Below are 26,677 nucleotides of genomic sequence, written 5' to 3'. Positions count from 1 at the left end.
CCGAATGACGTGACTCAGACGTTCAAATCAAAATGGCCTGATTTACTGGAGGAGGAAAGGGGCTGAGCTGAATCAGAGCAATCCGCCAATATGGTATTTAGACACTAAAACACATTGATACAAACTCCTATTACTATAATACAATGCTAGAGACTGAAAAATGACATTTATAGTACATGTCACCTTTATATGCCTCGCGTGAGCCATTTAGCCAACGTAGCATTTATCTTTCAGCAAAGAAAGTGCAATAAACAAAACGGATACATTCACTGTGTGTTCTGCCTCTCATTTGTTGATGAAACAAAACTAACAACACAATTGACCACGAAGAGCGGAGTCTAAGTCTCACAAAAAGATTGTTGCCGATTTTGTTAGCTTACACGCTAACGTGATATGCCAGTACAACAGTATAGCATTGTGGCTAGCAGCGAAGTTTGTTAGCTTACGTGCTAACGTGATTCGTATATGCCATTATAACAGTATAGCATTGTGGCTAGCAGCTTGGTAACGTTAATGCTAGCAGAATGAATGGATGTAAACTTTATTGAACAGATGCAGAATGGGTACAATACGGCTCAATACAAACAATTGTTAAGGGAATGCAGACAGTTGTAGCTTGGACTGGGCTCCTTATAACAATAACTTGACAACACATGGTAGCCGCAGCTACTTGGGACAGCTCTGCTGTAAACACTGGAAATAACCGTGCGGGTCTCTACTGCGCATGGGCGTTGAGCAACAACGGCTCTGTATGCGGCTCATGTAGATTACATGGCACCATTGTCGGCGAGTTTTGGAGAGTATCCAAAACGGAAACACCTTTTCAGCGTGGTCAGTAGGATAACGCGGTTTCCTGCCAAAACTGCGTTTCTTTTTTACTTCGACAGCAAACGTAATCATTCAGCAACAAAAACGTTGCTGTATTCCCCAGTGTAAAGTGATGAAGAGGACGAAACGGTCGGCGTGGACGGACAAGACGAGCACCCATGGCCCTGGCCTATCCATGAAATGTTCTCTTTGGCCGCAGTCAACACCGATTCTTATAGAATGAAGTGTCTCCTTTGCCTCCCCCGATCCCATGAAATGTCTGCCTTCAAAGCTGTAGTTTGGCCAACTTTACAACTGATGCTGTGATGTGAATGCCGTCCACGGTCCATGTTAGTTTACCTTGACATGTTTTTTCAAATTCGATGGAGAAGTGGATTAAGTCATTTTAATGGAAAAAGTGTCCTTTAATTTCAGCATTGTCTATCGCAGAACGGAACACATACCACTGGCATTGTGGGCCGAGTATGCTCGGTTTCATTCCAGCCTTGGCTAAACACAAGCCGATTATTTCATTATAACCTGGTGCAAATGTGTAGTTAAAATGAAAACTTGGCCCACGAGGGAATGCGTTTGAGACCCCTGGTCTATCCCTTGCAATAAAAAAAAGTTTACTTTTAAATGTACTTAGGTACTAAAAGTAAAAGTAGAACATTGACTTTTACTCAAGTGTTTTTAGCCAGATACTCTGACTTTTACTTGAGTACAATTTTGAGACGGTACCCATACTTGTCTGGGTACTTTTTACACCCCTGATTGAATGGAAGCTGAAGAGCTGCAGCCAACAGAACTGAATGATTCAATTAAGATAAAAGAAAATTGGGAAGATTTGTTGGGAAGTAGGTAACTGATTTGAGATTACAGACGTCCATGTTACACAAATTACAAGCAAATTACACAACGTCCCAGCAGGCAATCAAACATGGATTACAGTTTGAAACTATCCCTTCCGACCTTGTTCATATTTCAAGTAAAAAAACAGGCAGAATGATTCAGAATTTTATTGTAAATTTTTTTGTAGATATGAATTTACACACATTGTAAAACAAAAGAAAAGAAATACAATTACCATACGCTCCTTTTAAAATAAAATAAAAAAATACAATTATCATAAGCTCCTCTTGCAAGTTAGACCTGGCGCTATAGTCTTCAGGGAATAATATAAAAAAAGAAAGAAAATAAACAGGCATCTCAACAATGTGTTGGGAGGGATGGGGGGTTGATTTGCTGCCTAAGCAGCACAGAAGAAGAACTTAGGTTGGACCTTTTCAGAACAAATACTCAACTCTTCACCCAGCCTGGTTCCAGGACCCTGTATAAAAATCATATGCATGTGGAATTATGTCAACACTAGGGGCATTGTAGATGGGGGAACTCACAGGTTGAACAGCAGAAATGGATCAACCTCCTTCCCACCACTCAGGCTTTGGCTACATTAGGGAAGTATTTTCAGAACAGTCATTCTATATATATAAAACAAAAACATATATATAGGTCAGTAAGGTCACAAAGGATTCTATGAAAACTCCACCGATGACTTATAGGGTTTAACCTGCATTGCCATGAATCTCTATGGACAAGGGAAGACATTTTGTAACCTTAACTGGACACTCGTATACTTATTTCCATTAACTGAATCATAAATTGCGTCGATCTCGCATAGAATCTCTAAAGCACAAGAGGCTGAGTGCAGTCTTTGGTAAAGTAGGCCAAACCATGCGGCTGTGGTCCGTCGGCGTTAGCCTCTTCAGCCAGTACTGCTAGCGGTCGGCATCAGACCATTGCACTAGAAATTACTGCTCTCTTATGACTTTCATGTTTTTCTTTTAAAGACACAAGAGGATGAGAAAAATAAAGAATCTTAAACAGCATGCCCCCCCCCCCCACCCCAAAAAGGCACAGCGAGTCCCAACAAATAGGTATATAAAAAATAAAATGTGAATCACAACCATTATGTAGACTTTCAAACAGTATAAGACTTGAGGGGGAGAGTCGATGCCTTTACTTCATCACTTTGCGTTCAACATGGGCCACCAATCAAAACATCAAGTTGACTTAAGCAACTTTACACAGCTTCTTAGGGCTGGGCAATATGGCCAAATGTCATCACAATATTTCTTTCATTGTTTTGATGGTATGTTTTTGACTTTAGGGTAAAAAATTATGATAATCTTTGTTATGTCTGTTCCCTGTGACACAATCGTCACGGTGCCACACTATTCTAAGTCTCTCCTCATTCAATTTCCATCAGTGCCTGTATTACATCCAATTTTGATCAGATTACATTTGAAAAGTTATACAAAAAAAATAAACGCATTGTACAGATTCATACAAACGCACACCTTTACATATGTGATGGTTTACCTCAAAAGCCAGTATACCTCCCAATGCGCTAAACACATGGTTGACTCAGGTTGACTCTCCCTCCTTAATGTCTATACCAAACCAACCCCTAGCCAATACATAAAGAAAATCTGAGGCCATAGTGGGGGGAAAAAAAGAGAAAAAAAGAAAGCTTTTCACATCTGGCTTCAAAGAGACCTCTAGAAGAAGAGAGATGCTCTTTGCAGTATAAACAAGGTGGGATCTGAGAGTGAATCTAGCTTTTAGTTCCGCACCTCTGGAGGAACGGAACAGAGACACAGAGCCAGAGTCCAGAAAGACACATTTTTGTATAAACAAGAGCGACTACCGATTGGTTTAGCTTATACCCAATAACTGAAGCCCGTCCATTTGCCTTACATGTATAATAAAATATATGGAGGTGGGGCTAGGGTTTGATTTCCTAACAAGGTGTTCGCTGCACTGCTGGTCAGAATAAAAACACAGGGCTTCAACACGTAAAACAAGACTTTCCCAAAATGGAAAATAAAATACAGCAAAAATACAGAACCAAAAGAAGAAGAATCACATCTTCACCAAAAGAAATAATCTGTTTTTTCTTTTTTGATGACGAATCGACAATTTTGCTACAGACTGGTCCCTCTTAGGTTTTTTCTTTAAAAAAAGAAAACGGGTTAAACAGAAAGCTCAACAATTCTTTCACTGTGGTGTGTATATATATATACGGCGCCATTACAGGAATTATAGTTTATCGGTGGCACAGCGGTGGACCACAGCGATAACATTGCCACCCTTGAATCTCATATAAACCACTCATAAAACACTACCTCCTTGTAGACCCGAGAAACTGAATAGTTGTGGTAGCAGCTCAGTCTTCGCTGACTTGATCTTCCCAATCCCATCAGATCTGCTAACACGACCTCCAAGCCTAGAGGAGGGTCTGCGCGGTTGATATGAGATTCTGAAGATCACTCAGTTGTGTTAATTAAACAAGCCTCATCTTTACAGGCTCATTTTGATGGCTTTCAGAGGATAATCTCTATTGTAGATCATCGTAATAGCTAGCTGGATAGGCTAACATAGCCATCTGCAAAACCGCACCACACTGATAACCCCATGTTACACCTGTCCCAGTACATTGAACTCTACCTTCTATAGGCCTTGCTGCTCCAGCTAGCATTTCTACCAATAGGCAGAGAGCTCTGGTCTTCACATGACTGCTGGCACCGCCACAGAGGAGAACCAGCCAATCAGCTTTGACCTTACTGGGCTTCATCTCAACTTGTTCACCAATCTCTCTTAACTTTGTCCTCAATCCCCTTCTGTCACTATATAGACTTTTAACATTCCCATAGTATTCTCGTCTCCATAGCAGACACAAAACAAAAAAGAAATTTAGCTTTTATCCCTCCCCCTACCACTAGTCCTCAAAAGGCATGCTGTGTCCCACTCAAGATCTGTACGAGTGGTTAGCGGCTAGCGCTAGCGTTGCGGTTAGATGTGCTAGCTAACATATGTCAGCATAAAGCGCTAAGGCTAACTGTGCTAGCAATGCTAACAGAACTACCACCACCAGGGCCGGACAAAGTGTAGTTCCATTAGATATCAGTCTGTATACAGCTCTTACTGGGGCTTCCAGGCTGTATAGTGGTGTTGTTGTTGGTCTCTTTCAGGTCCTCGTCCTGCTCCGGGTCCACTGAAACTGAGTCCGGTTCCGTGTCTCCGACCAACCCCGTGTTCTCCTCCGCGATGTAGAAGAAGGTTCCCCCGCTGCCCCCGTCCGGCGAGGCGGGAGGGGACGACGACAGCGAGAGGTGGGCAAAGGAAGCGCCGGCGCCGGTCAGAGACGGGCACAGCTCCAGGCGGTCGTGCTCCACCTCGGGCATGGGGGCGACGTCGCTGAGGGCGGGGGGGCAAGGGTGGGAGTCCACCGGAGCGAAGCAGGGGAGCCGGGGGGCCCTGGAGGTCTCTGGGTCCGAGAACTCGGCCGAGAAGTGGCTGCAGTGCGAGTCGGCCACCGAGGGCAGGCTGCCGCTGAGCGACGGAGAGTCCAGCTCCGAGGAGTTGGTGCTGCGCTGCTCCAGGAGCCGGGCGTCCATGTCCTCCCGCGTCTCTTTGATTTTCGTCCCTCCTTTTCCGCCGCCACCACTGCCCCTTTTCCGGAGCTTTCCTTTGCTCTTCTTCCCCCCTGAGGAAGAGGAGGACGAGGACGTAGACGGTTCCTTGGCCCAGGGAGCCGTGGAGCAGCAGCGGGCGTCGTGGTGGTGCGGGCAGCAGCAGGCGGAGGGGCACGGACATGTGCCGCCGGTGGCGCCTCGGACGGCTGCCGCGCCGCAGCCGGGATCATCCAGGCTGCTGCTGGCGCTGTGGTGACGCAGCTTGCTCTCCGGCTTGGCCTCCAGGTCAGCCTCCAGGTCAGCCTGCACCTCCAGACTGCCGTCTCTGGAAGACACCAAGCAACTTCATTTACATGTCATCTGGGTTTAATACGGGACTCGGCCTCCTCTGGATGATGTGTCAACACAGTCGTTAAGGTCAGGGAGGCTCAGTGAAAGTGGTTGAGAGAAGCTGGAGTGATTTGTTCAACTAGTGATGTCTGACAGATACAGTAGTGATGTCTGACAGATACAGTAGTGATGTCTGACAGATACAGTAGTGATGTCTGATAGATACAGTAGTGCTGTCTGACAGATACAGTAGTGATGTCTGACAGATACAGTAGTGATGTCTGACAGATACAGTAGTGATGTCTGACAGATAACAGTAGTGATGTCTGATAGATAACAGTAGTGATGTCTGATAGATACAGTAGTGATGTCTGACAGATACAGTAGTGAATGTGATGTCTGATAGATACAGTAGTGATGTCTGACAGATACAGTAGTGATGTCTGATAGATACAGTAGTGATGTCTGACAGATACAGTAGTGAATGTGATGTCTGATAGATACAGTAGTGAATGTGATGTCTGATAGATACAGTAGTGATGTCTGACAGATACAGTAGTGATGTCTGACAGATACAGTAGTGATGTCTGATATATACAGTAGTGATGTCTGACAGATACAGTAGTGAATGTGATGTCTGACAGATACAGTAGTGATGTCTGATAGATACAGTAGTGATGTCTGACAGATACAGTAGTGATGTCTGACAGATACAGTAGTGATGTCTGACAGATACAGTAGTGAATGTGATGTCTGACAGATACAGTAGTGATGTCTGACAGATACAGTAGTGATGTCTGACAGATAACAGTAGTGATGTCTGACAGATAACAGCAGTGATGTCTGACAGATACAGTAGTGATGTCTGACAGATAACAGTAGTGATGTCTGACAGATACAGTAGTGATGTCTGACAGATACAGTAGTGATGTCTGACAGATACAGTAGTGATGTCTGACAGATACAGTAGTGATGTCTGACAGATACAGTAGTGATGTCTGACAGATAACAGTAGTGATGTCTGACAGATAACAGTAGTGATGTCTGACAGATACAGTAGTGATGTCTGACAGATACAGTAGTGATGTCTGACAGATACAGTAGTGAATGTGATGTCTGATAGATACAGTAGTGATGTCTGACAGATACAGTAGTGATGTCTGACAGATACAGTAGTGATGTCTGACAGATACAGTAGTGATGTCTGACAGATACAGTAGTGAATGTGATGTCTGACAGATACAGTAGTGATGTCTGACAGATACAGTAGTGAATGTGATGTCTGACAGATACAGTAGTGATGTCTGACAGATACAGTAGTGAATGTGATGTCTGATAGATACAGTAGTGATGTCTGACAGATAACAGTAGTGATGTCTGACCTCTCCAGCGGCATGTAGGCGTTGAGGATGGACCCAGCCATGGCTTTAGTGCTGGCGTTGTCGCTGATGGTCCCCAGGCTGACAGTGGCAGACTCTCCGCTCAGACTGCAACGCTCCTTCTGGACGTCCGCTTGGACCTCCAGCCTAAAACACAGGGGACTTTTAGTGACCCATATAATCCTCCTAGTGAAAATCACTCAAACTACCAAACACATTGACATGTATCAAGGGGTCTGGTCCTCGTGGTGTGTACTCTTGTTCCATTTAACTCTTTCACTACCAAATGGTTAACCCTTTCACTGCGACAATACAGAAGGTTAACCCTTTCACTGCCACACGACAAACGGTTCAAATAAATCAAAACACGTATTCTATTTTTCCACCAATACCACTTTCCCATAGTAATTACTAAACTTTCAGTATCTGCCGTTGCCAGGTACAGTTCTGATACATTGCTTTTACAGTACAAAGATTATTAGGAGTGTTTGAAATGAGTGTTCGATTCAGACCTTCGAAATCACAAGCAGGTTTGTGATTCTACCAAAATAAATTATTTCCATCCCTGGCTACTTGTGTGCGTCCAGTAACCCCCCCCCCCCCAAAGAACACACAGCATAGTTAACAAGCGTATCAGTCGCCTACATTTTCCAGAAATGGCCACTTCCGGAATCGGATATGAACAAACTGAACTGGAAGATCCTCCTGCTCCCCTCCAGTCGCTAGTGTGGCAACATGTTGCTTCCCATGAGGTATGTAACCAATGACAGCCACAAATGCATCATCAATTATCCTCCATTTTGTATTGATCGTGTCCAGTGCAAAGGAAGCCTTTCCAAAACAAAAACAACTCCTCATTGGGAAATGAGGCTCTTCACCCTCTCCTCTCTCATCAAAACAGTTTTCCTTGGCAAGTCCAGATTAAGAGAGGACGATGACAGACAGTGTGAGAAAGTTCTCCTGGGCAAAGGCACAAGCAATAAAAACAAACTCTTTATTTCTAGTAATGATCGATCTCCTTTCAATAAAGTCCAGCATGCTGACGCCAAGCTGCCAAGACTGCCTTTCATGACCCTGCCCCAGTAGGCAGATCTGTTGCCATGGCTACGATGATCATCAGATTCCCTTGCTGCTGCCATGTCGAAGCAAATCCTTGTATTCATCTATCCCGTCGTGTATTGGGGTTGTATTTTTAAACAGAGATTCAGATTTTCTTTTAAGATCTGTAACGTAGCAACAACAGCTATGAGGTAGAGCTGTCCCTGACTAAATACATTCTTAGTTGACTAGTAATTATAAATGTTCAGTGACTAATCGAAGAGTCCTTTTAATCTACAGGTCTGTACTAGTGGTAGGGGGAGGGATAAAAGGACAGATTATTGGGGATGTAACAATCTCAATACGAAAAATGTAAAAAGATTTACATCCATGTATCAAAATTGTAAACTGTATCAATCATTCTCCTTCTCTGGTTCTCTTCCCCAGGTCTAGGTCTCTCATTTCAAAACTAAGCGCCTACTTGCTTATATATATTTATATAGTACGTATCATATATAATTAAAGCTCTGTAGTATGAATACATTTGAACACAAAGAGAAAATCTCAATTCTAATCGAATCAGAGTATTGTTACACCAATGATCTACTAGGGGTTATCCAGATTTATGTATCGACACTGGTTCGATACGATACGAACTAAACTACATCTGTAATGCGCCCAATCAGCAGATTTAAATGATGCAGGAGAATATTTAACTTACGGTAATGTTACCAGTAGCCTACGGTAATAGCCATTTCCGAGACAAACTGACAAGAATATGAACCTGGTTTGGGGTAAAGGGTGTAGGGGTAGGGAATAGGATACAAACCCGATTCAGGGTAAGGGGTGTGGGTGCAGGAGGAAATGGTTCAAATGTGAGCTCCAGGTATTGACAATGCCCACAACAACCCAACGTAGTGAGAGCCAGCATATCACCAGGGTTATCAAGTGGGAACTGATAACACTGATATTTTGCAAAGTTAGGCCCACGACAACTCGGGAAGGCTCAACAGTTGGGTCCAGCTAGCATCCTTCTTCCATGATATCTACACGCAGAAGCTCCCTATGCTATCCTATGTCACTAAGAAAACGGTTTCTGATACCAATATCACACATGAAACAGCAACAACAGAGAAGAAAAGTTTACTTTGGCCCCCAGCTGACATTATTTCTCCTCAACCAAAGTCTCTAGATGAACCGAACCGTGGTGGTCGAACACATTTTTTTGTTTTTACACACAAACCGGTCCATCGCCGTTATCTACGTATGACGGGGGGGCGGACAAACGATTGAGAAAAGCAGACTCTGGGTGGGCCAGCGTGGTCCAGGGGTACCTGTTGTAGCAGCTGCCCGCCAGGCTGCCGGTGATGCTGGCTCCAGCCAGGGCCGTGGTGCTGGCGTAGTGACTCAGGCTGTCCGGCTGCGCGGAGCCCAGGCCGCAGCGCTCCATGTGGCTGCCGCTGGCACTCATCAGGCTGCCCGTCATGCCGCCCACGCTGCCCCCGTCGCCCAGGCTGGCGTTGTTGAGGCGCGTCTCCGCCACCGAGGTGGTGTCTAGGGCCGGAGGAGGGCAGAGGTGGGAGAATTAGTTCAAGCCATGTATTCTCTTATGGTGGGGGAAGAGGGGGTGTTTTCCAACACATCGCCAATTGACCATCTGCAACAATTAGGGATGCACTGATATTAACTTTTTGGCTGACACAGACAACTGATAAACATTTATTTTACGATGATAACCGATATGATCTGTATAAATGCAACAAATTACTATGATGATCTAATTTTGTACACACTCTTTTTGTAGTGAAACAATCCTGTGCTGCGTCATTGTCACAAGTAACATTACACAAACAAACTCTGCATGGCTAAAAAGGAAAAACGCCCACAACGACAGCTAGACAAGAGAAATAATCATCAGTTGTTCACATCGGCCCAGTTTTGCTCATCAGATCGATGCAATCAATAAAATAATCACCAACCGATATGTTTGCCGATATATATATATCTCCCAGCATCATCGGGAGCAGTTGGGGTTTAAGTGTCTTGCTCAAGGACACTTCAACACACTGCCAGGAGGAGCTGGAATCGAACTGGGAACCTTTCGATTACCAGACGACCGCCCATATTTTGAAGTGGCCTGGTTGAAAGGTTTGCTTATATTTACCGTCGTCTGCTGTCGAGCACCGAAGCGCTCCTATTCAAAACCTGTATGCAGTGCGTTGGACTTCACTTTTGGGTCTCGGATACTATGTCAATAGTTATTTTGCAATTGGGTCAATTCAGAACAAGGGACGGAAAGAAGGGTTGAGTGACAGAAGAGTAAGAGGGGACATAGAATGAGCAAAAGAAAGAAAGAGCGAAAGAGAGAGAGAGAAAGAGAAATAGAGAGAGAGAGAGAGAGAGTATAAAAGAGATATTGCTCCTTGCGTATAGCCTGCTGGTTGCAAGGCATCAGGGGGAAACAAAAGTTGCACAGCCTTCCAGAGGCACACAGCAGACTGACATAGTGCAGACGTACAAGTATCTGACATGGTGTCTCACACGCCTCAAAGTGTGGAGGGAAGCTGCGAGACATTTAATCCCACACTCCTTCTGGGCAAGGAAGAAGGGCGAGGTGGGTCTCCGTCTGGCACTGACTGGTGTCTGCCAAAACACAAACATGCCGGCAGCAAGAGTCTGTTCAGACCAGGAAAGTCCCTCCACACCGTCTGCCATCTAACACTTGTCTGCATCTTAACAGCCTGGGCAGTGGGCACTCAGTGGATTGTGAATCACGTGCATGCAAACACACATGCCAAGGCACTGCAGTGCCAACTTGTGACAAGCGTACCAAAACTCAAACTGTGTTGTTGTTAGTTGTTTTGTAAACAAAAGTGACATTCATCATAACTAAAAAAAAATATTTTTCAATTAGAATACTATTGTGTCTTGTGTAACAAGGATTTGAAAGGATTTATATTTCCATGAAAGACGAACAACAATATTCCTACGTCTTTTTGCTAATCAGATTTGATAAAATGTCCATGACTATTCAAAGTTTCCATGACTATTCCATGCCGTTTCCGTGACTATTTCATGATGTTTCCGTGACTATTCCATGCTGTTTCATGTTTCGGTGACCATTCCATGCTGTTTCAGTTACTATTTCATGTTTCAGTGACTATTCCATGCTGTTTCCGTGACCATTTCATGTTTCAGTGACTATTCCATGATGTTTCCGTGACCATTTCATGTTTCCATAACTATTGCATGATGTTTCCGTGACCGTTTCCATGGTTAACCCGAGAGAGACTCCGTTTCCATGGTTAACCCGAGAGACTCACCAGTGTTTTCATGGTTAACCCGAGAGAGACTCTGTTTCCATGGTTAACCCGAGAGACTCACCAGTGTTTCCATGGTTAACCCGAGAGAGACTCTGTTTCCATGGTTAACCCGAGAAAGACTCACCAGTGTTTCCATGGTTAACCCGAGAGAGACTCTGTTTCCATGGTTAACCCGAGAGAGACTCACCAGTGTTTCCATGGTTACCCCGAGAGAGACTGTTTCCATGGTTAACCCGAGAGAGACTCACCAGTGTTTCCATGGTTACCCCGAGAGAGACTGTTTCCATGGTTAACCCGAGAGAGACTCACCAGTGTTTCCATGGTTACCCCGAGAGAGACTGTTTCCATGGTTAACCCGAGAGAGACTCACCAGTGTTTCCATGGTTACCCCGAGAGACTCTGTTTCCATGGTTAACCCGAGAGAGACTGTTTCCATGGTTAACCCGAGAGAGACTCCGTTTCCATGGTTACCCCGAGAGAGACTCACCAGTGGCTGCCGCTCCGCTGGCTGCGTTCACGTCGTTCTCGTCGTCGAACTCGATGCGGACCCCTTTGCCGTTGCCAGCAGAGACCCCGCAGCCCCCGCTGCGACACAGAGAGATGGGCACGACCCCGTAGACGTACGCCAGCATGATGGGCACCCCGATACCTTCAGGACGTAAACACAGACAGAGGACACGGTGAACACAGTGAGTCTACAGCAGGGGCAGCAGCTGACACACTGCTACCGTCAGCTCCATGTGGAGATATATATATATCTACAAACTATATTATTAAGTTAATCAAAAAAAGATTCCTTGCAGCAGTGTTTAAAAAGTCATTCCTTGCAGCAGTGTTTAAAAAGTCAAAGATTTAATTTTTTTTATGAAATAAGACCATGACAATTGTATTACAGGATAAAGATAAAATATATATATGTCATATCACAATGTAATTTGCACTAGAAAATGATACCGTCACATACCGTTATACTGTCAAAACTAAGGTAAATATTGTGATATATCATATCACCCAATAGCAGGTTAAGAAAGTCCCAAATACTGTAGATTCCATCTACAGATCAAACTCTTAAGGACGGCATGTGAATCGACCCCACATTGAGATGAAGAAAATGTTGAGTGCGTGGGGAAGACCTATGAAAAGAAGGACTACTCCCTCTTAGTCGATTAATCAGTTGGTTTGGTCTTAGTCACTTAATCGTTTAGTTTGGTCTTAGTCATTTAATTGGTTGGTTTGGTCTTAGTCACTTAATCGTTTAGTTTGGTCTTAGTCATTTAATCGGTTGGTTTGGTCTTATTCACTTAAAGGGGAGATGTCTTGCTATTCCTTTCACTATTTGGGCAACTTTACACAATTCCTGTGAGTCTATGGAACACATCTGTAAAAAAGAAAATTCCAAAAAAATTATTTCTCTCTCTCTCAACCCGTTTGAGGAAGTAATTCCCCTCGCTCCGTTGTTGAGCGAATTGTTGATTGTGGGCGGTGACTACAACCAGTGCCTTACACGTCAGCAGAACAGTCAAATCAGAATGGCTTAGTTGAGTGAGGGACGATCTTGTGAACTCGAGACTAGACTGATGAGCCAAAATGAGAATGAGAGACGGACCCCATTGATACAAACCCCCATCGCTAGAAAACAATAATAAACACTGGAAAAGGCAATTTATAAGACAATTATTTTGGTCTTAGTCATTTAATCGGTTGGTTTGGTCTTAGTAATTTAATCGGTTGGTTTGGTCTTAGTCACTTAATCGGTTGGTTTGGTCTTAGTCATTTAATCGGTTGGTTTGGTCTTAGTCATTTAATGGGTTGGTTTGGTCTTAACACTTTGACTGTCACTCACGGCTTTTCTCGGATTTACAATAGTTACGTTGAAAGCCACTCACGAGAATTCTCGGATTTTTTCTTTTTTAGCGATCTGAAATCATATTGCATCACGTGAGCCTACCCTAGCCTACCCAAAGCGCCCCCTATCGTCTCCCAGATGACATATGGGATTTTGGAATGGACTCAATGAAAATGGATGGGGGGAAAAAAATATTCCAGTGCACATTTTTCCCAGTCCACTGATGCAGCCGGGGTTACCAGAGTTCATTCTGGAGACTCTGAGCCGCGGCAAGCATGAGTTCTACTGTATACACGTTAGATCTATACACTTATCAATTTTTTAGAATGGTGATCAGGAATTGGAATATACCAGTTGGATACCATCTGATGTAAGGTAAGGAATCTATGTTATCAGTGTTAGGATAATCAGACTCGTTTTGATGAAGATATAAGCTTTTTTCTGATATGTGCTCCAGCGGTGTCACTGTAAAATCCATGAGAAAAAAAAAAAAAAAAAAAAAATAATTACCTCGTGTTTATTTGCAGCAAGAAACAAAGTGCAATAAAAGTGCAATAAACAAAAAAGGACACATTCGAAAAAAAAAATCCATGGGCTATTATCAGCGCGCGCCTCGAATGTGCGTGCGTGTACGTATAATATTGATCATCTAGCGTTTATTTGAAAACGATTCATAAATAGGCCGACAAATATCAACATTCTGGAATATTCCAGTAAAAGACGATGGGCTGTTTTTTTTTACCTCAAAACGGGTGCTTTTCAAAATGCTCTCAAACGGAAATGAAGCGATACAAAACCAATAGGGATGCCCCGATCACGTTTTTTGCCACCGATACCGATCACCGATCGTCGTGAGCCATATCAGCCGATACCGATCCGATACGATCGTTTTTGATTAAAAAGAAATTAAAAATTATTTTATATAAAAAGTTTTTTTTTTTTTTTTATAAAATATATATATTATATAATTAGACTTGTACTTGTATTATCTGCGAGACATCGCCACCACGCAACAAGTCAAAATGCTCGCTATCTGCAAACAGCTCCACTGTCTGTGTGTACTCTAGTAGCCCTAGCTCCAAAAAGGATTCTCCGGCGCTGCAGCGGGACCCTATTGCCTTGGTAACGTTATGCTTTGGTCATTTCACATTCAGCAAGCCCTCAGCTCGAATACGCATTCAATCAATGTTATAAGACATTGATATCAGGAGCTATCTGTAGCTACTGCTAGCCGGCTAGATGACGTTAAGACAACTATTTAGTTCAATCGGACATTTCGTTTTGAACCGTGAACTAACGTCAGCTAACGCAAGCTAACGGAGATATCAACATGGGCTACTAGACTTCCTGGGGCATTTGTTGATATCCGGAGCTATCAGTAGCTAGCCGGCTAAATACCGTTAGACAATGCCTACTAAAAGTGAATAGTTGACTGGGTAATTTTGTTTAAACAGTAACGATAGCTAGGTAGCTAACGTTAGCTCAGGTCGAATGCACTATCTAGACTCAGCAGAGGAGGTCCGCCTCCTCTGTGTTTACAAACTCTACACGGGTACGGGCGGGGCTAGGGAGGAGGAGCAGTTTGCAGGTCCTGTGCGTCTGAGACAAGCGAGTGAGATATCCACTTGATCAGTTTCCGCGATCGGCGAATATGACTAATTATCGGAATTCCCCGATCACATATTTATACTGATTATCGGCCGATAACGATCGGTGGCCGATCGATCGGGGCATCCCTAAAAACCAATCTGCCTTGACAGCACTGACTGGAAAATGATTCTTTGATAAGCGACGGGCAGATTAGACACATAATTAAAAACATAGATTAGGCGATATTAACGTTAACATTAGCGCCGATGGTGGCATTCAAGCACTAAGTCGTGCGCCCCCTGGTGGCACTGAAAGTGTTAAGTAATTTAATCGGTTGGTTTGGTCTTAGTCACTTAATGGGTTGGTTTGGTCTTAAGTAATTTAAATCGGTTTCCAAGACTTAGTCGATTTCTATGCACCCCCATGAATTAAAATGTTTACTGAAAAAAAATGCTGAACCCCTTTGGTAAGCAGTGGCACTAGCTTTAAAGAGCCCCATCGGCACGACAGCATGTGTGAAACACATTCATTCTACAGTGTTGTTGATATGGCCATCAGTCCACTCTGCATCTTTAGTGAAGGACAGCCCTATAAAGAGACGTGGCTTCTTACCGACAGTGACGGCTGCGACGACTGGCGAAACTATCACAGAGAGCGTCACACCGCCGGCAATCACCAAGTTCCTCTTGTGTTTGGAGATGTCCTTGCCTTCGTAGCGATTGTGGATCTGAGCAGGAAAATAACAGGTTTTCCGTTGGGCGGGGATATGGTTCTACATAGAATAACTACTCCACTGCTTTACATGTAGTCAATGGTGTGTATGATATAGGGATGGGCAAGACTCACAAAAGTGCTATTTGAGTACGAGTATCGGTATGAGTATCTGTATGAGTACTATGAGTATCAGTTTCATCTCCACACATGGTATAACTTAAGATGCTTCTCTCCCAGATTCTTTCATCTCTTGATTTACACAAGCTACAACTGGCTACAATAACAGACTGGTATGTGAACTCAAAGACGTTCAACCTCTGTGTGTAGACTAACATAATATTCACAGGAAGGGGTAGAGGAGGATGACCGTAGATGATAGTGACAGAAAGCTGCAAGCGTTTCTGCGTCATTGTCAAAGAGACAAAACTGTAAATTTTATTGGACTTGGAAGAATAAATGGTCAGATTCTATACTGGTAGAGGCGAGAGGCGATTTTGGAGCAATATCCAATATCCTTGAGATCTCTAGTTTCATACAATACCACAACATTTGTGCTAGCTTAGAAACTGAGCCTGCTAGAGCCAATAAAATGTGGCTAATCGACCAGCGGGATAACTGTACCATACATGAGGATACTGAGGTATCGTCCGGGCTCTGCTGGAACCTACTCGGCTGGTTAGTGCCAATTCCCAGTTATTCAGACTAGTCCTCCTGACCGGTTTACAACCAGGTAACTTTCCATCACAGCTCTCTACTACCTCCCCCGGATGACTGGAGGACACGCTATCTAAATCAGAGATAAGAGTGGGTTACTGTCTTAGAGGCAGTTAAAAACACAAGAGAGGTGCGGTTGTTTATCTGAATAAGTAGGACAGTGGTGTTGAGTTCTTGGAATACTGGCTCTTTTCAACATGATAAAGAAAGTCAAAAACGTTTTTTTTAACACTTGATTTTCAATTCAAACTCAAAGTTACAGTCTTCTGATAAAGCGAGCGTCAACTTGAATGTCAACGTCATGTCATACAGAATATTTGGGGTTTTGGTTGTCATGTAGGTCAGTTTGTTGAGCTGCCGGACACTCAACTCTTCCTTAAAGAGGTATTTCTATGATTTTGAACCTGAATCCTATTGTTCTGTTGTGAGGAGAGGAGGACATGTGGTCTGTGCCTCGAGAGTGTTTTGCGTTGTTTTTGCAGAATGTTGGGTTGTCCCAACACTGAGAAATTGTTAAATAATGTCCATTGTGCCTTTTCTGCACTTAGGCTGTGACTAGTGGCGTCTAGTGTATCTTGCCTAGTGTGAGTTCAATCTGAATTTTGTTCGACGTCACAGGCTCACGCACCACTGCTAGATAAACAATAATTATCGTATTTGCACCATGAAAGTGGCTAGTTCGTTACAGAAACAGCCTGTTGAGAACAGGACTGAAACAAAGGGGTATAGAGGCTGCTAGAATGCATCATCCGAGTAACCACGTGGCAAAACATTTAGACATTTAGATTTAGACATTTAGATTTGGGCACAGATTTAGTTTTGTTTACAAATGTTCTTCTGTGTGGTGCTTCAGCTCCTGGCTCATAGGCCTCACCTTCCTTCCCACGTAGACGGGGATGCCAATGATCATGGCAGGGATGGCTATGCCAGCGATGAGGGCGATGCCCACGGGGGCTCCAACCAGCGTGCCCAGCTGCCACAGGATCTTCTTCTTCCTGCTCCACGGCTTCTTACCCCAGAACGTGCAGCCTGACGGACTGAGAGAGAGAGAGAGAGAGACAGAGTGAAAGAGAGGGATAGACAGTGAGAGATAGACAGAGAGAGAGAGAGAGTGAGAGAGAAAGAGATAGACATAAAGAGACAGAGAGAGACAGAAAGAGAAAGAAAGAGAAAGAGAGAGAGAGAGAGAGAGAGAGAGAGAGAGAGAGAGAGAGAGAGAGAGAGAGAGACAGGAGTCAAGATAGCTGTGTGTGTATCACAATGCTGCTGTATCGGAGCCAGTCTTTTAAACCCAGTTGTCCTAACCTTAGGGCTAGCCTGATACATATGATCTAGTGCAGCGGTTCTCAACAGGGGTTCCGCGGCACACAGGGGTGCCACGGAGAGCTGCCAGGGGTGCCGTGAGATGCCTGGGAATGTTTCTTTAAAAATATAGAATGACAACTATTTAACTAAACAAATAGTCTATCTAGTGCTTCATGTGTATACCATAATTGCCTAATCTAATAACATGAACTAAAAAAGAAATCGATCACACGTTTCGTAAAGTTATTATAGAAACTTCAGCAACTTAACGTCCGCGGCAGGCATCATTACTTTTACCAACAGATTTTCCAACGCATTTCCAGAGCAGTCGCATTCGTGTGACATCACGGGTCCTATGTCCGTTATCAAGGAAATGCAAAGCGGCTACATTTGGTAATCACGCAGCAATCGCCGTCGTGATAATAATCACTAAATGCATTCAGTGCTGGATCTAATCAAATGGATTTATCGAGACACGTTATGGAAAGTTCAAGACCGGACCACACAGCTTCTGAAAAGTGCTAATTCCCGACGGCGATGGTCACAGAACAAGTGAGTGTATCAGCCGCTGTGTTATGATTATTATGATACAAAATGTGAATGAATGAATGAATGAAAACTGTATTTAACAGATAAACAGTAAAAGGCACTCTGCAGATTACATTTATATATAGCTGTTGCCTGTTTTATACGTCAACATTGTATTGCTGACCATCAACAAAGAATGACAGGATGTGATGTCATAATCAATCGTCACCTAGCTAGAATAATATTTCCAACGTGAACCGCAAAGCTGAATTTTCACACAAAATGGACAAGTTCATATTTGTGTGAAGCTGGATTTTCATCCATGACAGCTCTGAAAACCAAATATAGGGCCAAGTTGAGCCTTGAGGATGACATGCGTGTTGCCTTGTCATCGATCTCCCCACGTATTGACCGTATCATTAGCCAGCAGCAGCAGCAGACCTCGCACTGAGCTAGAAATGTCCACAAGTGCTTATTTTCTGTATTTATTTATATTTTTTGAGAAATGGTAACTTGGTGATCCTTTGATTTTTGAGAAATGGTCACCGTCACACTAGTTATTTTTTTTGGAAAACAGTGCAGCTGCAACAGATAGCACTTTATTGATATTTTTCTGTATTTTAAAAAGAAATACATGATTTTCTGTTTGAGAAATGGTCACACTAGTTATTTGTATAGAAAACAGTGCAGCTGCAACAGATAGCACTTTATTGATATTTTCTGTATTTAAACAAATAAATACATGATTTTCTGTTTGAGAAATGGTCACACTATGTTATTTTGATGGAAAACAGTGCAGCTGCAACAGATAGCACTTTATTGATATTTTTATGTATTTAAAATAAATAAATATATGATTTTCTGTTTGAGAAATGGTCACATTATGTTATTTTTATGGAAAACAGTGCAGCTGCAACAGATAGCACGTTAGTGATCCTTTTCTGTATTAAAAAAAATACATGATTTTCTGTTTGAGAAATGGTCAGACTATTGCTATATTTATTTATACATTTAGACCTGAAACGCCTGCTAATAATGCATTATATAGCCTGCATATACACACAAATGTGTTTCCCAGTTTCAATGGGTTAAATAAACGTTATTTTGAAAGCAAGCACTTTTGTCATCATTGTAGCAAAAAAGACAGGACCGGAAAAGTCTTTATCGTATGTAGGGGTGCCCTGGAATATTTTATTGGACACAGGGGTGCCTTGGCAGCAGAAAGGTTGAGAACCCCTGATCTAGTGAGTACTCCACTGTGTGTGTGTGTGTGTGTATTACCTCAGGTAGTGCAGGTCGGAGATCTCCTTCATGCAGAGCCAACAGAACTCGCAGCCGCAGACGGCGCAGGTCATGTGGTTACAGCTGCCGTCGTTCATCTTGATGATGTAGGCGGCACAGCGTGGACATGGCTTGATGTCGTCGGCTAGTGTGCGTGTCGGGGGGGGGGGGGGGGGGGCAGAAAGGTGTGAAAAGCTGTGGTCAGTTCTGTGTATGTACTGTAAACATTGGGACAAGTCAAGTGTACATAGTTTGTGTGTATTTCCACAACGTCGAGCTGAACTCAGGGTATCCCTCTTGCCAGCTGGAATGTTAGCTACAGATTAGGGGTGGACGGTATAAACGGTATACGGTATAAACGGTATGAATTTGCTCTACGGTATGGATTTTGACTATACCGTGTAACCGGTAGGGCAGCTCTAAAATAGCAATGACGTCATGTAACCACAGCGCGACTATTTCAATCGCATTTGCCCCTAAAAATAGATAGAATTAGTCATAGATAATAGATATGTGCAACAGGGTTTCCGTTAGAAAAAATTGTTGCCGGTCTCCGTGACCTGCAAGATTTCAATCTACCGGACAAATGAGATTAATTCCGGTCATAGTTTATTGAGCTTTAAAACAATTTATAGGCAGACTATATAAAGAATGTCATCCTCAAGGCATGTAGATTTATAATATTATTATTTAAAACTAGGCTACTTTTGCGTATACAGTCATTAATATATTCCAAATAAAATAAGTCCCTCGATACTCCGTGCTGCTGCTGACTTGAAATAAAATAGACCGCATATGTGGGCAGTCGGTCCGACACTAAACAGCAGTCTGTTATAATCACATTTTTATGAGCTAACGAATTCCGTTATATTGGACATTTGTATTAATTATATCAAGCGAAGAACTGAGAAATTTTGCAGAGAGAGACGGCAACATTATCGTGGCCGGGTTTGCGTGATGTATATCTCCACCTCCCAACGACTTGGTGCTGGTCATAATGTCCGGTGAAAACAACTCCCTCCAAGCACAACTTGACCACCCGAACCGTACCAAAACAGGCCAAAATTAAATAGCCCATGCGACGAACGATTCATTACATTCGTTTCATCGTTGCTCCACCAAGCAGCCGGTCCAACAATGAAAGCTGTTATCAGCGCGAGCCGGCCGCAGTTAGTTTGCAAGAAGCATCCAGCTGCAGACCCGCAGAGCAGCTTTCCAGGTCTGGGGACCGCACTGTGCCAGCAAAGCTGGTGGGTTCTGTGGGTCTGCAGCTGCATGCCTTCCGCAAATCCAGCAGCAAGCTCTCGCTGAGCGAAGCAACGACAACAAACGCAATGATTGTTTCGTTCATCGCATAGGCCACCCAACTCCAGCCCATCCAAATACAATTCAAATAATCAAACTGTGCCCAGAGGGAACTATTTTCACCGGACACTATGACCGGAGAGATTAAATATGTCGGACTTCAACAGATTTTGCCGGTCAAATACCGGTAAATACCGGCTAACGGAAACGCTGATGTGCAAACTGGAAAAAGTTATTTAGGAGGCTTCGCGCAGTGGGCGTGTCAACACGCAATTGTCATTTCATAATAAACACATATCACCGCGGCGCACAGCAAGTTTCAATTTCAGTTCCTGGCATTTTTAACCAGTGGAGAAAGGTAAGGGATTTCCCTATCGTTTTTCTTATATGAATTATTCTACGTTAATAAAACATACCTGGTGATCAACTACAGTTTGCTGTAAACATTATGATATGTGTGTAGTGTTATGATAACGACGGCTGCAGCGGGAGGACGGCTGCAGCAGTGGAGTTGCGAATAGCATGTAGCTGCAGAGCCGCAGAACCATGGGCGCTTTTAGGTCTGGTCACAGGCCCGCTCAACAGCGCCCCCCCACCCAACGGCTGAATTGCCAATGGCTCCTGAAAGCGCCCATGGTTCTGCGGCCTGAGATTGTCTGAGGCAATTACAGAAAATGAATTTAAGTTTATGTTCGTAGAGTACCCGGTTACTCCTATTATTTACACTTTACCTAAAATCCATAAGGATATGATTAACCCTCCTGGTAGACCTATTGTTTCCGGTATTGGCTCTGCCACAGAAAAAATCTCTCAGTTCATTGATGCGCATATTAAGGATTTGGCCTCTTCTCAGCGTGGTTACTTGAAGGATACTACTACTTTTTTGAACAGGCTCTCGTCCTGCAACATTAGTCCTACAGACTTACTAGTTACCATAGATGTAGTCAGCCTTTACCCCAGCATTCCACATGCAGATGCGCTGGACGCGCTGAGTTTTTATTTAAACTCGAGGGAAGTATTACTCCCCCCTACAGAAGCGCTGGTTAGTTTAACCGATCTAGTTCTAACTAGAAATTATTTTAGATTCCAAGATAAATACTATTTACAAAACAGAGGCCTCAGCATGGGCTCTCCAGCCGCAGTGAACCTAGCCAATCTTTATATGTCCAAATATGAAGTGGATCATATCTTTAATAATAACCCGTTTGAGAAATGTGTCAAATCTTATATGCGCTATATTGACGATCTGTTTTTTTATTTGGTCTGGTTCATCATCTGAACTTTTTGCCTTCCTTGAGTACCTGAACTCCTGTAGAAGAACGATAAAGTTTACATTAAAGTTTGATATGTATAATTTACCCTTCCTCGATGTTCTGATCAAGAAAGCCCCAGATGGCATCTCATTACACACAGGTTTTTAAAAAGGAGACGGACCGTAACTCGTTCTTGCATTATTCTAGTTATCACACCCCAGCCTTGAAGAACAGTCTTCCTTATAGCCAAATACTTCGCTATAAGAGAATATGTGATACTGACGATACATTTATTGCACAAGCAAAGGTACTCCGTGGCAGTTTCCACGAGAGAGGATATAGTGCTGATTTGACACTAAAAGCCTTTAATAAAACCAAGCATATCGACAGGGCCACGTTGTTTACCCCCAGAAAGAAAGAAGATAAACCTGACAAAGTATCTTTCGTGTCTACTTACAGCCCTATTACGAGAGACACGCGGAGTATTGTCAATAAACATTGGCATATTCTGCAGTCCGACCCTCTCATAGGGACAGCGTTTCAGCATTCGCCTAACTATTTTTACAAGAGACAAGCGAATTTATCTAATCTCCTAGTCAAAACTGATTTGCCCTTAAATAAACCTTCCCATTTTATGTCCAACATCCCAGATGGAAATTTTCCCTGCCAATCCTGTGTTCATTGCCAGGGTATGATTAAAGATAAATTTTTCGCACATCCAAAAACGGGGAAAAATATCCCAGTCAAAGGACGGATTACGTGTAATTCGTCCAATCTGGTGTATTTGCTAAAATGTCCTTGTAATTTTTACTATGTGGGCAAAACAACGAGAGCCTTTAAATCAAGAATAAGTGAACACAAATGTGCTTTGAGGAATTCAGATGTCAAGTCATCGGTAGCTCGACATTTCTCTAAGTGTAAGCATACCGTCAACGACCTCAAATATATGGGACTAGAGTTAGTACTCGGGCCAGCGCGAGGTGGAGACAGACACAAGCTGCTGCTGCAACGTGAATGTTATTATATCCACCTGTTCAATTGTATCGAACCTAAAGGAATGAATGAAGAAAACGTCTTAACCTGTTTCCTTTAACCTCCTTACTCCCACATTGTTATTTCTGGTCTGATTAACACTTTAACTGCCGGGAAACGCTTTACAGCGTCATTCCCGGCCATGCTCAAGTTGCCGAAGGACGCTTTACAGCGTCTTTAATATCAATATTTCAAAAATCTGTGATCGGATTCATATTTCCCCTCCGCTGGCCTGAGATCCACCAGCAGGACCCACTGAGCTCTCTGGCGGTTCAGGAGCGCCATCTGGTGGCCGATCGGCGCAATCGCCAAACAGGAAGTGCTGTGGAGGTTGTGCTGGTCGGCCATATTACTTCCGGGCACTCGGTTTGGCTGCCGGCACTCTGGCTCGTCACAATATATAGCGATCCATTGCCAATAACTCGATAAACAACATGATTATTATGAACAGCAGTCGCATCTTTTCACCTGCGCAGCTCGATCTCTCAGTGTCGAGTAACGCGTGGGAGGCTCACGCTGCCCCCAACACTTCCTGATTCTACTGCGCAGGCGCACCAACCGACTTGTAGGAGTCGCTTGTTCACAACGTTCGATCCCCACCCTTCAGTTTTCCCTCCCCGTAATACGGCCAATGTGTATTACTGCGGACGACCAGCTAAACTGAAAACAATGTGGAGAGCTGGATTCGAACACGCGAATCCTAGCGTCTCCACACTGGTGGCGAGTGCCTTGCCCACTACACCACCTAGCCGCCATTTAGGGGTTATTTTCTTATAATTTTGTCTGTCAATTGTAATGTTGTAATGTTGTTGATGTTGATGTTTGTAAGTCAAAATAAAAATGTAAGTTAAAAAAAAAAAAAAAAAAAAAAAGGACTGAACTGAACAGGCCCGTTTCTTTCGGGTTACGTCATAGAACCTCAGTGTTACAGGTTTGAGCTCCGAGCCTCGACATTTAGCCTTTATCGTATTTTCACACCAGCGCTTTGTCTCCCTATGCTTTCTCTTTTGTTCTTTCTTAGCTTCTCTATTCCATTTAAATCTTTGAAAAATTTTCTTATGTACCCCAGTTGCTATTGCATGTACATGTGTTTTATTTCACTTATATGTTCATACATACCAACTATTTCGCCTGTTTTATTCTCCACCCATCGATCATCCATAGCAACACAACCATCACCAACATCCAAGAAGGGGGACCCTTGAACGGCCCTTCTAAGGTTTCTCTCCTCCACATCGCCCTGTGGTGCTTTTTTCCTATTGCTAGGTTTTTAGTGAGTTTTTCCATACCTTCACTGGGGTATGTCTGAGTGTGTTGTTTTGGATTTCATGATGGGTTTTTTGTTCTTGATTTATTGTGATGTTTCTTTTTGACTTGTTTAAAGAAGACGTGTCCAGCCCATGGGGACATTAACGTGTGATTGCGGGCCTTAAAAATACATTTGATGTGTGTAACTGAGGGGTACAATTCCCTGACTGTATTAATCAAGTACTAGTATCATTGAACTACTACCGTCTTGTACATTACTGGCCAATACCGTACAAAGGTATATTAGATGACAACACTTCCACAATAACACGGTTTCCACTCAAATACTTGTTTAGAATATTTATTACATCAAAGGGTTATTACATTTATCATTTGAATGCGCTTATAAGGCAAATCGAATGTGCATAGGCAAATCAATAATGAATATTAAGGATTATCTCTATGGTACTCTGGGAAAGGGGTGTACTACCGGTTGTAAGCCAGCAGAGGGAGGCAAAGCTCTATGCAAGTCAATGGTTCACGGAGGCGATATCACCCCTGTGTCAGCGGGGATAGGCAGCCTGGTCCCAGGGTGCGCGCCGTGCAGGTGAGAGCCGTGGAGCCTCTGGTACGACAGAGACGGGCTCGAGTGATGGTCTCACGGGCAGGTGTAGATCCCACAGTAGCAGTGGGGTAGGCGGTTCTCTGCTCCAGCAGCTTGGTGAAGAATGAAGAATAATAATCCTTGCCGGAAAGTGGCACTGCTGGCGGGGTGTAAATCCTCCGTGGTGCGCGGTAGTGCACGGTTGAACTTGACGTTACTATCCTTATTAGCACGCGGTAATAAGTGCTCTATTGTAGACACACAATTACTCACTTCACGTGGTCTTTGACTCGTAATGAAGGTTTACTAATAAATAGCGAACGATACGTTAAACGAACGTATTAGGATAACACGAGACTCTATCTTGGGGCGATGCGAGCCCTACTCTGCCCACGTTGCGTAGTGGGGAGGGACGTCACTTGGATAACTGGAACTGAACGAGACTGAACGGGACAAGGGACTAAGAGGAGTTCTACATTTCTTGCGCCCTATTTATATGTACGGTGAACAAATAGTACCATTCGTATTTCGCCAGCCGTATTCATGGTGAGAAGCTGGGCATGTACAGACATATCTCGTCGGTACCTTTGAAGTCAGCTCTAGGGGGTAAAGCACTGGCGCCAGGGGATCGCTTCCAATAGGAGAACGAATATTATGGTCTGTCCTGTAGACTAAAGGGATATTCCGTATATATGTACAAAGAATATACAAGGGATATCAAACGATATACAAATATTATACATGGGATCTCAGGCAATAAATATATATATTCGGTTTAATCTGACCCTTTGTAACAATGTGATAAGAGTGCGGTCAGGAGCCAGGAGGCCAGGTACCTGTGCCTCCGCTCTCCTGGCTGTAGCTGAGGGACGAGGACCTGAAGCTCCTCAGCCGTAGGCTCTGGGTCCTCTGCTGCCGGGCGGCGTCGCAGGTCTGGTTGGGGTGCCACAGCTGCTTGCAGTGGTAGCAGAACTCCGTCCCGCAGCCCTCGCGGCCGCACGTGAGCTTCGGACAGCTGGCGCAGCCGAAGGCGATGACCGCGTACCTGCGAAAAAGGAGAAAATGGAACCAAAACAGTAGTTGGTTTGAGTGGTGGCAGTTTCCTGGCAGGTTAACTGCAGGAACCAAAGGTGTACACCAGGGGGCAGTATGCTGGTAGGAGAGAGAACAGCATATGGAGTGGGAGTGATCTGCTGTGTGACACACACACACACATTCTTGACTGTACAGTATTGTCTCCATTCTGTTCCCTCATCGACCAATACCAATAATCAATTTCCACATAAATAGAAGGGTGCTGAGCCAATCCAATGGCAATCACGGTTTTTAATAATGTGCAAGTCTAATATACGAGGGCTAAGAATCCATTACTAAGAATCACAAAAACAGACAAGCCGATGAAAAGACCCACACAGGCAAATTCTCATTTACATCCAAATAGGATTCCTGCCTCTAACAAATGGACCTGCTAAAGGAGCAACACACAGTGGTAGTTGTCTCCCATTAGAATCTGATTTGGAACGGTGATTTTAACTGCCTTCATGTTGGGTGGACTGGGCAGATTGATAAAGCTTTTTGTGGATGATTACTGAAACAAGCTTATCAAAAGTATGAAGCTTGTTGTCATCCAATAGCATTTTGAAGATATTGACCAAAAGGGGCATAATATAGTAGTGTTTTCAATGAAAATGATAACAGAAATTATCATTCCATCTAATATTGTCAATGTCAATCATATCGCAATTGTAATATCAGTTAAAATAATCGCAATTATATATTCTTTCAAAATTGTTCAGTCCTACCCATCACTAGGATGATAATCAACAACAACAACTCTCATAATGGATTCTTAGTGAGCTACTATCAACCAGGCCAGAGTTGAACCCTCATTACTTTTCACTC

The 26,677-nt window shown here is 43.5% G+C and overlaps 1 protein-coding gene across 1 annotated transcript in view; it reads right to left on the bottom strand.

Annotated features, from left to right (window-relative positions):
* Positions 1–1,811: 1,811 nt before the first annotated feature.
* LOC311227392 (E3 ubiquitin-protein ligase RNF19A-like) overlaps positions 1,812–26,677 on the bottom strand; it is a 68,181-nt gene continuing 43,315 nt past the window's right edge. The window contains exons 3-10 of the mRNA XM_084313016.1: positions 25,612–25,820; positions 19,334–19,478; positions 17,094–17,256; positions 15,404–15,518; positions 11,843–12,004; positions 9,367–9,586; positions 6,998–7,141; positions 1,812–5,610 (exon numbers count right to left, since the gene is read on the bottom strand). Of these exons, the coding sequence (XP_084169142.1) occupies positions 4,767–5,610; positions 6,998–7,141; positions 9,367–9,586; positions 11,843–12,004; positions 15,404–15,518; positions 17,094–17,256; positions 19,334–19,478; positions 25,612–25,820 (2,002 nt within the window). The 3' untranslated portion in view covers positions 1,812–4,766. The remainder of the gene's footprint in view (positions 5,611–6,997; positions 7,142–9,366; positions 9,587–11,842; positions 12,005–15,403; positions 15,519–17,093; positions 17,257–19,333; positions 19,479–25,611; positions 25,821–26,677) is intronic.

The sequence above is a fragment of the Notolepis coatsorum genome (genome assembly GCF_963971535.1).
Source record: "Notolepis coatsorum genome assembly, chromosome: 4".
NCBI lineage: Eukaryota > Metazoa > Chordata > Actinopteri > Aulopiformes > Paralepididae > Notolepis > Notolepis coatsorum.
The sequence above is the reverse complement of the archived record's forward strand: the minus strand, read 5'-3'. Positions and strand labels throughout refer to the sequence as shown.